The sequence below is a fragment of the Mchenga conophoros genome, linkage group LG3, assembly GCF_057382185.1.
Source record: "Mchenga conophoros isolate Kocher_MC1m ecotype Shallow Benthic linkage group LG3, M_conophoros_male_GT1.1, whole genome shotgun sequence".
NCBI classification, from domain to species: Eukaryota; Metazoa; Chordata; class Actinopteri; order Cichliformes; family Cichlidae; genus Mchenga; species Mchenga conophoros.
In genome coordinates this window covers 82,503,440-82,519,439 of record NC_140528.1, presented here as the reverse complement: position 1 = coordinate 82,519,439, position 16,000 = coordinate 82,503,440, and the positions used below count along the sequence as shown (strand labels likewise).

At 42.0% G+C, this 16,000-nt stretch overlaps 1 protein-coding gene across 1 annotated transcript; it reads right to left on the bottom strand.

Moving 5' to 3' along the window:
* Positions 1 to 91: 91 nt before the first annotated feature.
* rwdd4 (RWD domain containing 4) lies at positions 92 to 12,120 on the bottom strand. The gene is made up of 7 exons (XM_085267487.1): positions 11,946 to 12,120; positions 11,337 to 11,417; positions 11,022 to 11,131; positions 9,878 to 10,028; positions 5,575 to 5,683; positions 872 to 1,047; positions 92 to 785 (listed from the first exon to the last, which is right to left on the bottom strand). Exons 1-6 carry the CDS (start codon positions 11,967 to 11,969, stop codon positions 983 to 985), a joined length of 540 nt encoding a protein of 179 aa, XP_085123613.1. The 5' UTR covers positions 11,970 to 12,120; the 3' UTR covers positions 92 to 785; positions 872 to 982.
* Positions 12,121 to 16,000: the final 3,880 nt, after the last annotated feature.

Below are 16,000 nucleotides of genomic sequence, written 5' to 3'. Positions count from 1 at the left end.
ATTTGCAGCTCCAAGAAATGGACACTGACTGCAGCACAAAACAGTGTTATCACAAGACAAGCCAATGAATAATGATGTTCTGAGACCAGCAGTAGATAAAATCGATTTTATTTCTATATAAAAACTTCTGGCTTTACAATTCAAAGGGCAGAGGAACATTTATCAAAATAGGAAAATATTGAGAAATGTAACACGCAGCTCTGCTTTTAACACATCACATGGTACCTCACAGTAACAGCAGCATAACGCTTCAGCTGAGAACCCCAACAGCTCAGTGCTGGGCAGCAGATCAGTTAAACTCCAGCACACTTCACCCTGACGGACCACAGAGCAGGAGACTCACTCTTCAACAAAAGCCTAATGTGCTCTCCGTCTCATGTACAGTTATGGCCAAAGGTTAATTTCATACACTTTGCTGTCTTTAAACATGTTTCTATGATATTTCATGAATTTCAAAAATGTTTTCAAATAAAAAAAAAATAAAAAAATTTTGATTTTGCAGTGACGTGACTGCTAAAAGCTTTGGCTGTAGCTGTACTAGCAGTGAGGAAGGAAAAAAAAAAAAGTAGTAAACCACCACAAGCACAGCAAAGCCTTCAGGTCATTTTCAGCTTACAGTCAAGAGTCTAACTGGGATTGTGAGCAGATCCAGTTTTACACACTGTCCTCATTGTGGAAGCAGTCATGTTGAGTGGAGCATGTAGCTGGAGTATTACAGACACCATCGGCCTCACGTAGCTTGTCTGTGCAACCTAGTCTTCATCTTTCCCTCCAGTTTTACTGAGCTGCAGCAGGGATGCAAAATGAAACAGTAAGTCACTCTGTATGTTGACAATGTGCAAACAATGTTCATTTAACCATTGCCACTTACATGCTGGAGGGTGGTCAAGCAGCAGGGACCAAGGAAAGAGGACAAAGATTAAAAAAAAAGTTGTAACAACAGTGCTTAAAGGAACAAAGTGCACCATCTGGTGGTAAAACACTAAAAGACACCTACCTTAATTACATCAACCCAGTTCCAGCCTCTGGGCAGCTCACCTTTGTGATCTGAAAGCAGGAATTCGAATATTATGAAGCTAACCTATAAACCTCTTACTGCTGTCTAATGACAGTTATATTAATGAATAGCCTAGACCTATTGCAGCATAACTAGAGGAAAATTCAGGGCCATCTAATCCAATTGTAATTATTTTGTCAAAAATGGAAGGTTTTATGCTTAGTCTTAAAAGTCGAGAGGGTGTCTGTGTCCCGAATCCAACGTGCAAGCTGGTTGGACAGAACAGGGTCCTGAAGCTAAAAGCGCTACCTCCCATACTACTTTTAAATACTCTAGGAACCACTAGTCCTAGCAGTCTGAGAGTTAAGTGCTCTGTAGGCTCATTATTCAAGAGCTTGTATGTGATGAGAAGGATGTTTTTAATTCGATTCTGGATTTAACAGGAAGCCAGTGAAGAGAAGCCAATATTGTAATTCTATCCAGAGTAAGCATCTGGTTTGATAGTATACTTCTAAAATTGTTAGGGCCGAGAACAATAACCTCAATTTATCTGAATTTAGAAGCAGAAAGTTAGCGGCCATCCAGGTCTTTAAGTCATTCCTGCAGTTTAACTAATTGGTGTGTGTTATCTGGCTTCATGGACAGATAGAGCTGGGTGTCATCTGCACAGCAGTGAAAACTTATGCTATGTCTTCTAATGATGCTGCCTAAGGGAAGCATGTATAATGTAAACAGAATTGGTCCTAGCACTGAACCCTGTGGAACATCATAATTGACCTCAGTGTGTGAAGAGGACTCTCCATTTACATGTACAAATTGGAGTCTATTAGATAGATATGATACAAACCACTGCAGTTAAATACTTCTAAAATATTATGGTCAACAGTATTGAATGCTGCAGTGAGGCTTTCAGGGTTTTACTGTCAGAGGCCATAAGTTCATTTGTAACCTTCACTAAAGCTGTTTCTGTGCTGTGATGAGCTCTGAAACCTGACTGAAACTCTTCAAATAAGCCATTCCTCTGCATCTGTTAGCTGTATGACAACTACTCTTTCAGGAACTTTTGAGATAAAGGAAGGTTGGACCACGTTTTTGTGGTCAGCACCCTCTCAGTCCATGGTGAATGGACTGTGCACAGTGATGCTGGTGTTTCAGCAGCTTCCAGGCAGGCTTGAGCCTTAGTACTTCCTGAGTTGTTCCAACTCATTTCCTCTCAGCTAAAGGGGATGGTTTGGGTTGTCTTCCATTTTTTGGCAAAAGCGTATAACATGTATTAATGAACAATGGTTTAAACTGATGATCCTGAAATCTGCACTTGTTTAGAAATGGCTCCAATAGGCCTTCTACAACTACAGTTTTCCTTCTTAGCTTTTGAATGAGTTCCTTGGACTTTCCCATTGTTCTGACTACTGGTGAGTCCAGTGAGTGCTGCCAAACATAGTCATTAATGATCGTTGACAAGAAGTTGAAGGCATTCACCTATTAAAACGTTTGAGTGCAAGTATATATTTGAGCCTGTATTCATACTTTAGAGGAAATCCAAAATGAATTAAAACTTGTGCTTTTTATTTTTTAGTCATTAACGATATATATTGAAAGAAATAATTATTTGATACCCTGCTGAATACAGTGGGGCAAAAAAGTATTTAGTCAGCCACCGATTGTGCAAGTTCCCCCACCTAAAATGATGACAGAGGTCAGTAATTTGCACCAGAGGTACACTTCAACTGTGAGAGACAGAATGTGAAAAAAAAAAAATCCATGAATCCACATGGTAGGATTTGTAAAGAATTTATTCGTAAATCAGGGTGGAAAATAAGTATGGTCAATAACAAAAATACAACTCAATACTTTGTAACATAACCTTTGTTGGCAATAACAGAGGTCAAACGTTTACTATAGGTCTTTACCAGGTTTGCACACACAGTAGCTGGTATTTTGGCCCATTCCTCCATGCAGATCTTCTCGAGAGCAGTGATGTTTTGGGGCTGTCGCCGAGCAACACGGACTTTCAACTCCCGCCACAGATTTTCCATGGGGTTGAGGTCTGGAGACTGGCTAGGCCACTCCAGGACTTTCAAATGCTTCTTACGGAGCCACTCCTTTGTTGCCCGGGCGGTGTGTTTTGGATCATTGTCATGTTGGAAGACCCAGCCTCGTTTCATCTTCAAAGTTCTCACTGATGGAAGGAGGTTTTGGCTCAAAATCTCACGATACATGGCCCCATTCATTCTGTCCTTAACACGGATCAGTCGTCCTGTCCCCTTGGCAGAAAAACAGCCCCATAGCATGAAGTTTCCACCCCCATGCTTCACAGTAGGTATGGTGTTCTTGGGATGCAACTCAGTATTCTTCTTCCTCCAAACACGACGAGTTGAGTTTATACCAAGAAGTTCTACTTTGGTTTCATCTGACCACATGACATTCTCCCAATCCTCTGCTGTATCATCCATGTGCTCTCTGGCAAACTTCAGACGGGCCTGGACATGCACTGGCTTCAGCAGCGGAACACGTCTGGCACTGCGGGATTTGATTCCCTGCCGTTGTAGTGTGTTACTGATGGTGACCTTTGTTACTTTGGTCCCAGCTCTCTGCAGGTCATTCACCAGGTCCCCCCGTGTGGTTCTGGGATCTTTGCTCACCGTTCTCATGATCATTTTGACCCCACGGGATGAGATCTTGCGTGGAGCCCCAGATCGAGGGAGGTTATCAGTGGTCTTGTATGTCTTCCATTTTCTGATGATTGCTCCCACAGTTGATTTTTTCACACCAAGCTGCTTGCCTATTGTAGATTCACTCTTCCCAGTCTGGTGCAGGTCTACAATACTTTTCCTGGTGTCCTTCGAAAGCTCTTTGGTCTTGGCCATGGCGGAGTTTGGAGTCTGACTGTTTGAGGCTGTGGACAGGTGTCTTTTATACAGATGATGAGTTCAAACAGGTGCCATTCATACAGGTAACGAGTGGGGGACAGAAAAGCTTCTTACAGAAGACGTTACAGGTCTGTGAGAGCCAGAGATTTTCCTTGTTTGAGGTGACCAAATACTTATTTTCCACCCTAATTTACGAATAAATTCTTTACAAATCCTACCATGTGAATTCATGGATTTTTTTTTCCACATTCTGTCTCTCACAGTTGAAGTGTACCTCTGGTGCAAATTACTGACCTCTGTCATCATTTTAAGTGGGGGAACTTGCACAATCGGTGGCTGACTAAATACTTTTTTGCCCCACTGTATGTATGTTTGATAACTGATGAAATGAACAGCCTCCAGTTTTTAAATGGCAGTTTAAATAGAACAGACAGAACATCAGATGTGGCAAACCTGGTGACCAACTACAAGAAACACCTTACCGCTGTGTTTCTCACCAAGTACTCACTCGGGGGATCATGTTTTGCTTGGGGATCAAATACTCATTTCACTCAATGGCACACAAATCAATGTATAATATTAATGAGGCGTGTTTATCTGGATTTTTGGGTGATATGCTGTTACTTGAAATTCAAACTATCATAAACATTTATAAACAGCTTTTCATTTAATTGTAACTGAGCAAACTCACAAATTCAGCAGGGGATTAAACCGTTACTTCCACTACTTAATACAGTATAGTCATTCCACCCAGAAAAAAGAACTGTTTAAACAAATCACACCCAAAATTACCACAGCATAAATACCCAAGTTAAGTGTGTGTAAACATCTGATCACAACTGTATATAAATACAATTATTACACTTGTAGATGCATTATGAAACACTAACCAACGAGGGACATCATGACAGCTACGTTCATCTTTATATGCAGTCTAACGATTTTCCATCAAAATGTTTCCAACAGCCTTGCTGGTGGTGCTTTTACTTTATTGTGTTAATCTCAGAGCCATAATTGACTTGACTCTTTTAGCCTTGGAAAAAGTACAAAATGAGTCATCAATAGGAATAGTTTGTGTCATAATAATCAGCCTCAATTTCAATCAGTTACTAGAGGAATATGGCAATGCAGATGGAATCTCAATAATTTAGATAATCTTCACCTGAAAAAAAAAAAAAAAGTTGCTCTATAAAAAAAAAAAAAAAAGTAAATAAAAAACACCTGCTGTAAAGCCAGGACATCTTACTGTTCATGATTGACTGAAGAAAATAAGAACAACCCTACGTTTCTCTTCAGCACTGTAGCCAGGCTGACAAAGAGTCAGAGATCCACTCAGCAATGAATTCCTTTAACCACAATTAGTAATGATCTCATAAATGTTTTCAAACAAAATTTTAACCATTAAAGAAAAAATAATACATAAACTTCTCAGAGAAAAGTATGTATGTACATTAAATACCATTGATATTTATTTAGACCTTTTCTCCAGTTTCTCCAGATCACTCAAAGAAATTCCAGAAGGTTAATTACCGAGTTCCACAGGCGTCTGTGCTAGGACCAACTCTGACCAATTCAGAGTCAGAGCACAAAAGTTTACCATTATCCCCAAATTAAAACCAGCTCTATTTTAAAGAGCTTTTAGAAGAATATGGCAGAATTTTTATAACGTATCCAACAATACGAGCTACTGGACACAGTTTCATGTACCTGTTTTGTTTATCATCCTTCTTTTCTGGGCTTTAGTCAGCTGCTCTTTCTTTTCCTTCTTCTTTGCTGCTGTGGCAGGTTCACTCACCTCACTGTTTGATGTCAGCGTCTGCACAACAACAACAACATTATCATTTTGGGTTTATTCCCCTCAAACTTTGATGACTCAAGCCAATCAGTCAAACACTAAATTCTGAGCAAAAGCGTGCATCTTCCTGATGCACGTGCAATCATCCAGGTAAGTAAATCTCCAAAAGTTGATTCTGTTCATCTGTTCGTAGCGTTTTGTGGGAGAAACGTTTCATCACTCATCCAAGTGACTTCTTCAGTCTCAGCTGACTGCAGCTTTCAATCTTATAAACAGGACATTTGCATAATGACTGAAACCAGCCCACTGAAGGAAGAATGGGCTGGGAGGTCAGTTCCTTAATCTTAATTATGCAGATACTCATGACCACTGATCAACAACCACTGACCAAAACCCACTGATCAATAACCGTGAGTACCATTCACAGAGAGTTGGGGAATGGCTGCAATCACAGCATTGTAAGATGGTGACAGATGTACCCTTAGGCCCCCTTATAGACTGTGATAGACTGTCTGAAGCAGTTAGAAGAAGAGATGGCTATTGAGTGGACCTCATACCACAGGCTGTACCCAGGGGAGTCTACACAAAGTCTGTATGGTTTACCAAAGATACATAAACAGGATGCACCTTTAAGACCGATTGTCTGCATGATCAACTCTGTTACCTATAACATCTCCAAGTTTCTGGCTTCGATCCTCAAGCTGGTGGGCAGCTCTGAACACCACATCCAGAACACCCTGCATTTTGTTGAGAAGGTGAGAGATGTCATTATGGAGGCAGATGAAACCATGATCTCATACGATGTTACATTTCTGTTCACTTGCATCCCAGTCATGGAAGTGTTGGAGGAGATTACAGGATGACCCCAACCTCAGCAACAGGACCAGCATCGAGAGCAGCATCGACCAAGTGTGTTTGAACTGTGTCTTCATTCCACCTATTTCACATACAAGGGTCAGTTCTACAGGCAGAAACATGGGCTCCCCAGTTTCACCCATCGTGGCCAATTTGTACATGGAAGAAGTGGAAAAGAGGGCTTTGCCATCCTACCCTGGAACACCACCAAGCCATTGGTTCAGATATGTGGATGACACCTGGATGAAAATCAAATCTCAGGATGTACCACAATTCACATATCACATTAACTCAGTGGACCGACACATCAAATTCAGCAGGGAGGATATGAAAAGTGGCAGGTTAGCCTTCTTAGACTGTGAGATTTCCATCAGTAATGGAGGACATCTAAAAGCTGACGTGTACCATAAACCTACATATACGGATCAGTATCTAAGGTTTGACTCTCATCATCCACTGAAGCATAAACTGGGTGTCGTCAGGACGCTACAACACAGAGCGAACACCATCCCCACTGACACAGCAGCCAGGGAGGCAGAAGAACAGCAAGAAGGCCCTGAGTAAATGTGGTTATCCCAGCTGGACTTTTGTCAAAGCTGGAAAGGCACGTAAAGAAAGCTCCAGCTGATCCAGGAGAGAAGGACAACCGCTGACTAAGTGACCTGTAGTGATTCTTACGTGTCAGGAGTATCGGAGCAGTTGAGATGCATTTTTTCTAAACACCGGGTCTCTGTGGCTTTTAAACCCCAAAACACACTGCGCCAAAAACTGGTCCACCCCAAGGATCGGGTCCCCCGACACAAACAGAGTAACATAGTGTACGCTGTTAAGTGCAGGAGGATTGCCAGGATTTATACATCGGGGAAACCAAACAACCTCTGCAGTCTATTTACACCTACAGGCCAGTGGACACTCTTTCAATCATGAGGATGTAACATCCTGGGCCCTATTTCAGGAAGCCGGTTTAGTGCAAACTCTGAGTAAGTATACCCTGAGTTAACGAAAACTCTGGGTTTTCAGTTTCACAAAGCGAGTTTAGATTAATTCTGAGTGAGTTACTATGACGACACACTCCGTGAAGCTAACCTGCCCCCTAGCAGGTTTACTTCAACTAACCCTGACCTTCTCCGCCTCTTTGTCGGAAACCTGACAAAGTGTCAGACATGGCGTGCCCCTTCCTTGAAGAGCCAGTAGATGTTGAAGCCCAAATTCTCCGCAGAGCTCTCCGCCGGGAGAGAGTGATTAGAGCGCGTTTGGACATTTTATCATTTCCTGATGATTTCCTGTGTGAACGTTACCGTCTTTCAGCACAATCTATAATTTATTTGAATAACATCCTCAGGCCTAATATTGCTCATGTGACACACCGCGAACATTCTCTCAGTTCTGTACATATTATTTGTATTGCACTTCGGTTTTTTGCAAACGGGAGCTTTCTGTATAATATTGGTGACCCTTCTTTCCCCCAGTCAAGTCTGTCCCGTATTCAGCAAGTGAAAATAAAATAAACAATAAAAGGTGAATCAAATGAACCATTACAGCAAGGCTGGGATGGTCAATTTGGTAAAGTAAATCCGTTGGGCATCTTTCTTTGCCTTTAGACAACAATTCTGATGGCAAAAGAGCCAAACCGGACAGGCAAAAAAAAGAAAAGAAAAAAAAAATAACGTGTTAAATGGGTGGAAATCCCTAGATCAATGTTTAAATTAACACTCACGCATTGACTCTGTCGGCTATGTTTTGCCATGCATGCTCCCTTTCTTTTGCAGCTGAGGCCGTGTTACTTTTTTCCCGCAAAATTTGCATGTTATCGGCATATGCTGCCATCAGAATTTCGGCTTCAAGCGCTGTAAAATACATTGACCGCGCCTTCTTTCCCTCCGTCTCCATGGTGACTCGCTTAATCTGTGCTCCACTAATCAGGGCTTTATGTATCCTCGTGCGCGTGCGCTTAACTTGGGGTTAAAGCAACTCTGCGTTGACTGAACTACTTGTTATCAGCCTTTGTGAAACCGAATATTCCGAGTTGGACAGTTCGGGGTTACTCAACCCTGAGTATCGTTTTTCACTCAGTTTTCTAAACCGGCTTCCTGAAATAGGGCCCTGGAGGCCATTTACGTGAAAAGGGAAAGACCATCTCTGAATCGAGGAGGGGGCCCAAGGGTACATCTGTCACCATCTTACAATGCTGTGATTGCAGCCATTCCCCAACTCTCTGTAAATGGTACTCATGGTTATTGATTAGTGGGCTTTGATCAGTGGTCATGAGTATTTGCATAATTAAGATTAAGGAACTGACCTCCCAGCCCATTCTTCCTTCAGTGGGCTGGTTTCAGTCATTATGCAAATGTCCTGTTTATAAGATTGAAAGCTGCAGTCAGCTGAGACTGAAGAAGTCACTTGGATGAGTGATGAAACTTTTCTCCCACAAAACGCTACGAACAGATGAACAGAATCAACTTTTGGAGATCTAAGCAAAAAACTACATGCAGTGCTAACAAAACCATAACAGGAGCTGGGATATTTTCCACCTTTTACCAGCTAATAATAATAATAATAATAATAATAATATTATTATTAACACTCAAGGTCACTGTACACATTAGAATAAAAAGCAAGATAAAAGCAAGCAGTTCACACAATCGTAAAAGCATAAGACATAAACTAATAAAAGAGCAGAGTGGGAGGTTATGTGGGATAAGCTATTTTGAACAAGTGAGTTTTGAGTTGGGACTTAAAGAGAGAGAAGGAAGAGATGTTTCTTAAATCAGGAGGTCGGGAATTCCAGAGTCGTGGAGCAGAGCAGCTGAAAGCCCTGCTCCCCATGGTGGCAAGACGGGGGGAGGGGACGGAGAGTGAAAGGGAAGAAGTAGATCTGAGACAACGAGATGGGGCGGTGATCTTAACCAGATCAGAGAGATATGGAGGGGAGAGATGATGAATAGCCTTAAATGTGTGCAAGAGTATTTTGAAATTGATGCCATATTTGACCGGGAGCCAGTGAAGCTGCTGCAAGACAGGAGTGATGTGGTGGATAGAAGGGGTCCTGGTGATGATACAGGCAGCAGAGTTCTGGACGCGTTGGAGCTTGTGGATGGATTTTTGAGTAAGACCAAAAAGAAGTGAATTACAATAATCAATCCAGGAAGTAACAAGGCTATGGACAAGAATGGCAGTGACATGTGGGGGTGAGAAAAGGACGGAGACGATTAATGTTGCGCAATTGAAAATAATCAGACAGAGTAACATTATTAGTGTGTGAATTGAAAGAGTACTGTCGAGGATGACACCAAAACTTTTCACAGAGGAAGAAACGCTGTTCTTTATTATGGTAATATTGGGAAATAATAATGTACTGACCACAGCCGTTACTATAGACTTGTGGTTCTCCATGAGCGTCTCCTGGTTCTCCTTTGCCCACTCAAACAGAGTGTACATCATTGCAGCACCCAGGTTAGCCTCCACCTGCTCCTCCAACTTTGCCAGGATCAGCTGCTTCGTCTCTGCTGAGCTGTTTTCAAAGCAAGATGATGGAAAGAAAAGAAAATCCTCAAGTACTGTCCATCAGCCACAGTCTCACCCTGCACTCTTCAATACTGTAAATACAGTACTGTGCAAAAGTCTTGGTTTGTTGTTATAAACAGCCATTTTTGATATTATTTTAAGCAAAAGTTCTGTGTTTTGTGAGTCTTTCAAAGTTTCTCTTTGGCCATCGGCTTCTTTTTAAATTACTTTCAGGTCAGGTCCTCAGACCTTTTTCCAGAGGAAAGGGCTTTTTTAAGCCTTTTAACCCTGACCTATGAACCATTCAAGCAGTTAAAGTCAAGCAATGAAACTAGTGTTGTGACCACACATGACAAATAGCAAAGAAACCAACTTTAAATAGTATCTTCCGACACGTTGTTACCAGCAGCCTGTTGCAAAAAACATTAGATCTGTATGTTCAGTTTCAAATGACATATCATTATTGTAAATAGTTTCATAGATTCAGCTAATTTCTTTAGCCGAATCTCTGAAAAATGCCAAAGATAGCAGTTTGACAGCAAACAAAAGTAGTTTTTCCATCAACAGCTAATTCTAAAAGAGCTGTTAGTCCAAAATCTTGGTTTAACAAATTCAAACTGAGGACAAAGAAATAAAACTGAAAACACAGAGAAATGACAAAAATCCCCCTCAGAATTCAGGGTGTGTTGAAGAACAAAGTGCTCACACCAAGCTGGTTAGAAAGAACTACATGAAAATAGTTTTCTCTTTCAAAAGAGTGAAAAAGGCCAATTTTGGAGGCTTGATGCAGGAGTGAATCATTTGAATCAAATATCCTTGGTCAAGATACTAACTCCAAGTTAGATGAGTATGTGTGTGTAAATATTAGAAAGCACTCAACCATAGGAAAAAAAGTGCATGAATGAGGACTATAGGTTCTACATAAGAAACAGTCCATTTACCATTTCTTCAAAGACTTGAATTTAACACAAACTAAGGGATCAGTATACTTGGAACTTACATCCTGTTGTTGAAAAAAGCTTCAAGTGAGATCTGTGGAGCAGTTTCAGGGTACGTCTCAGGCCATGTGATGTCCAGAATGAATGCTTTGCTGTCCTCGAGTTCTCCTACCTTTTGTGTAATATTCAAAAAGACGAGAAGGTTACTGACACTGAATTCAGCCTTTAAGTTTGTTAACGTTTTAAAGTAGCTACGAGCATGATGGCTCAAATTTCTTGTTTTAATTCTATGACCATAGTTCTGAAACTGGATGCTAGAGGACTGCAGAAGACAATCTTTTTTGCACAGCCTTGGACAGTACGGTGGACATACTCACCCTAAATTGGAAAGAAACTGGACTGATTTCCTTGAAACATTCATCCCCCTCATAGATGGAGCGAAGAGCTTCGAGCTCCATCTGGGATCACATAAACAAGTGAAGTAACAGGAATATCATCAGGACTGAAGTACATCAAGAACACATCAGACAGCACGCTACCAGACAACCCTGAGAAATACAGTCATTAGCTTAGCAAAGGACAGAGGTCTGTCACAAGGCCTTATACACTCGTATGTGCTAAATTCATTGCTTTTACGATCTTTGTATCTAAGCCGAAACAAGTCACCATCACAAGGAGCCGGAGAAGCAACAACACAGTAGCGGTGGAAAACTGCTGTGTGCCGGCTAACACACGGGCTGAATCCCTGTTTGTCGCTGCAGGTACAAGATTAACCTTGTAGACTTCTGAATGGAAGGTGTCGTGAGCGACATCTGAACCGGGATGAGCTGGGAAAGTGTCGCTGAGCTTTTGTACCCGAAATAATAACAGTCTGTTAACTTGGCTGCTGTCTGGAAGCGAAGACCACCCTGATCAATGCTAACAGTCACGCTACCGTCAACTAGCTAGCAGTTAGACGCTAACAGCATTCTTGCGTTCTTTCATACCTCTTGATCCTCGTTGGCTGTCATACTTTTCTTTTCCTGCACTGCACACTCTGTACTGAGCTCCAGACGTGGACACGGCACACTCCTAAAAGCCCATTCCTGCCATTCAAACTTTATCACTTCTCTAGCTCACACTAAAACACCAAGATCTGAACACGCGCATGCGTAGTAGACGTACCCCGACCTTTAAATTAATTGTCAAACATCGTTTTTGTCATTTAAAGACAAAATGCCGCAAAAAATGTTGCTGGAAAGGCCCACGTGACTTTTCGATTGTTTTTAGATCGTCAATAAATAAATAAAAAACTTTAAGCAGAAACAAGAGCAGGAGCTCTAAACACACGGGGGCAGTAGTCATTAACCAGAGTAAAATGTATTTTGATCTGAAAAAGAAATAATAAAGTTTAAAAAAAGAGTTAAATGTTTTTTTTTTTTTTGATGTTGTGATAAATTACATATACAAATATCTGATTACAGTAAACACGTCAACAAAAGTTATCATGACAGACTTTTAGCCACTACGTTGCTTACTAATATGCTCACTTTATAGTTTTATTACTAAATGGTATAGTTTTTCAAAACAAGCTATAGCCAGCGCTTTTGCATAGTATTTTATTATAAGTAGCTGACATTAGACAAAAAAAAGTATGAAATGATTTACAAAGACAAATGGTTTACATATTCAGATTACAGAGGAATCTGAATGGGCTTTGTTAATATTTTGATTGGTTTTAAGACCACATTTATTCAATTCAGTTTTATTTATGTAGTACCAAATCACAACAACAGTCGCCTTAAGGTACTTAACACTGTAAGTTAAAGACCCTACAATTATAACAGAAACCCCAAGATTCAGACGACCACCTGTGAGCAAGCACTTTGGTGACAATGAGAAGGAAAAACAGCTATCTACTGTGACTGGTTTGAGGTGAGGGGGGCGAGCGAAAACAAAGACATAGTGTGGAAGTGCTTTGTCAAAAAGGAAAGTTTTAAACCTAATCTTAAAATTAGTGTCTATCTCCCGAATCCGATCTAAGAGCTGGTTCCACAGAAGAGAGGCCTGAAAGCTAAAGGCTCTGCCTCCCATACTACTTTTAAATATCCTAGGAACCACAGGTAAGCCAGAAGTCTAAGAGCAAAGTGCTTTATTGGAGTCATACGGCACTATAAGGTCTTTAAAATACGTTTGCAGTCCCCTCAGAAGCATTTCAGAACATTAGGTCAAATGAGAGAAAGAAGCCATTATTGGTTGAATATAGTTAACACAAGAGCCAGCACCTCCAGGTCTGCTGAGCAGAGAGAACGTTCTTGGAAGAATTCACAGAGGAAGACTGTTTTCTCTTATTGTAACCATCTACACTGACCAAGGATTCCCATTTTTCTATAAGTATTTAAACATACAAAAGCAGTGTTTTTTTTGTTTGTCAGTGTTTTTAATTTATGGTTTTATTATTCTTCGTGCAGTTGCAATTAGCCTTGTGTGATCCGTTTACTTTTCTTTTTTTGTTTTGTTTTAACAAATGTATAAAAATAAAGTTCATAAATATAAGAAAAACAAAGTGTCCAAATTATCCATAGTGGATCAAGGCATTAAATTATTAAAAAGTATCATGTACATGGATGTTTTTTGTTCAGAAAACTGCAGGCTCTAAAACAGTTAGCTGCAGTCAGTCTTCCCAAAACAGTATCCTAGCCTAGTGGTATACAAAGTTTTATATGAGAATGTGCATCTATCTTATTGGTTAAAACTGATAGGGAGAAATTATAGTTTACACTTAATTTTCCCTTCGCTGGTGCCCCAAGCTGGTCCCAAGCTCCCCACTGGGGAGCTGTACCTACAGTGGCTTGCAAAAGTATTCGGCCTCCTTGAACTTTCCCACATTTTGTCACATTACAGCCACAAACATGAATCAATTTTATTGGAATTCCACGTGAAAGACCAATACAAAGTGGTGTACACGTGAGAAGTGGAACGAAAATCATACATGATTCCAAACATTTTTTACAAATAAATAACTGAAAAGTTGGGTGTGCGTAATTATTCAGCCCCCTGAATCAATACTTTGTAGAACCACCTTTTGCTGCAATTACAGCTGCCAGTCTTTTAGGGTATGTCTCTACCAGCTCTGCACATCTAGAGACTGAAATCCTTGCCCATTCTTCTTTGCAAAACAGCTCCAGCTCAGTCAGATAAGATGGACAGTGTTCGTGAACAGCAGTTTTCAGATCTTGCCACAGATTCTCGAATGGATTTAGATCTGGACTTTGACTGGGCCATTCTAACACATGGACTTTAATAGTGCCAACCTCAAACGCGCAGCGCCGAACTTTTATCAACACATCACCTGCCCCACCAGAGGTGAAAGGACACTGGACCACTGCTACATTACGGTCAAGGATGGCTACAAGGCACAATCTCGCCCTCCGTTTCGCAAATCTGATCACGCCGCCATCTTCCTCATGCCAAAATACAAACAAAGGCTGAAACAGGAAGTTCCGGTTCAGAGGAAGGTGGCGCACTGGACGGATCAATCGGTGGCCGCGTTATAGGACGCACTCGACGACGCAGACTGGGGCATGTTCAGAAACAGCTCCGATGATGATGTCAACGTGTTTACGGAAGCGGTTGTGGGATTCATCGGGAAACTAGCGGATGATACTGTGGAGACAAAGACTATCACAACGTTTCCCAACCAGAAGCCGTGGGTGGATAAAACCATCCGCGATGCTCTGAGATCCCGCACCGTTGCCTACAACACGGGACTCACGACGGGGGACATGGACCCGTACAAAGCCGCGTCATATAACGTGCGGAGGGCGGTGAAAGAGGCGAAGCAGCTCTACGGGAGGAAACTAGAGTCACAACTCCAACAGAGTGACTCTAGGAGCCTGTGGCGGGGACTAAGGACAATAACGGACTATAAAGCACCAAACAACCGGTATGACGAACGCGGCCGTGACTCTGGCAGACGAGCTGAACACTTTCTATGCTCGCTTCGAGGCTGCAGCTAAGGACTCCGACAATGCTAGTGCTAGCGGCGCTAACGGCTGCAGACAGGAAGATACTGCCAGCACCAGAAACGTGCTCGTCATCTCCGAGCATGAAGTAAGGAGAGAGAGAGTGAACACCAGGAAAGGAGCAGGACCAGACGGCATCCCAGGTCGTATCCTCAGAGACTGCGCATACCAGCTAGCTCCTGTGTTCACTGAGATATTCAACATCTCTTTATCTCAGTCGGTGATCCCCACATGCTTCAAAGAGTCCATCATTGTTCCTGTCCCGAAGAAACCCCACCCTGCTTCTCTCAATGACTACCGCCCTGTAGCCCTCACCTCAGTAGTGATGAAGTGTTTTGAACGCCTGGTCAGAGACTTCATCATTTCTTCACTACCAGACACACTGGACCCACTACAGTTCGCTTACCGTCCAAATTGTTCCACAGACGATGCCATCTCTCATCTCCTCCACACATCACTCACTCACTTGGACACTAGAAGGGGGAATTATGTTAAAATGCTCTTCATAGACTACAGCTCTGCATTTAACATCACTCACTCACTTGGACACTAGAGTCCAGTGGTTGGACTCATCTCAAGGGGGGATGAGTCGGACTACAGAGAGGAGGTCAACAGACTGACTGAGAGGTGTTCAGTTAACAACCTCCAACTGAACACCACGAAAACTAAAGAACTTATCTTGGACTTCAGGAAGGGCAGAGCACTTTACATTCACGGGAACTGTGTGGAGAGGGTACACTCCATGAGGTTTCTGGGCGTGCAGATCTCTGATGACCTCTCCTGGACTGCAAATACCACGGCGGTGGTTAAAAAGGCCCAGCAGCGTCTCCACTTTCTGACAGTGCTCAGGAGGAACAACCTGGAGGAGAGGCTGCTGGTGACATTTTACAGAGCCACCATAGAGAGCATCCTAACGTACGGCATAACATCATGGTATGCAGGGTGCTCAGCTGCGGACAGGAAAGTACTGCAGAGGGTCATCAACACAGCCCAGAAGATCACTGGCTGCTCTCTGCCCAGCCTGGAGGTCACTGCAA

Coding starts and splice junctions, on each gene's coding strand:
- rwdd4 (XM_085267487.1), bottom strand. CDS start 11,969: ATGACAGCCAACGAGGATCAAGAG. Junction 11,418..11,945: donor CAGCCAACGAGGATCAAGAG/GTATGAAAGAAC, acceptor ATGTGATCCCAG/ATGGAGCTCGAAGCTCTTCG. Junction 5,684..9,877: donor AGTCTATAGTAACGGCTGTG/GTCAGTACATTA, acceptor GTTGTTGTGCAG/ACGCTGACATCAAACAGTGA.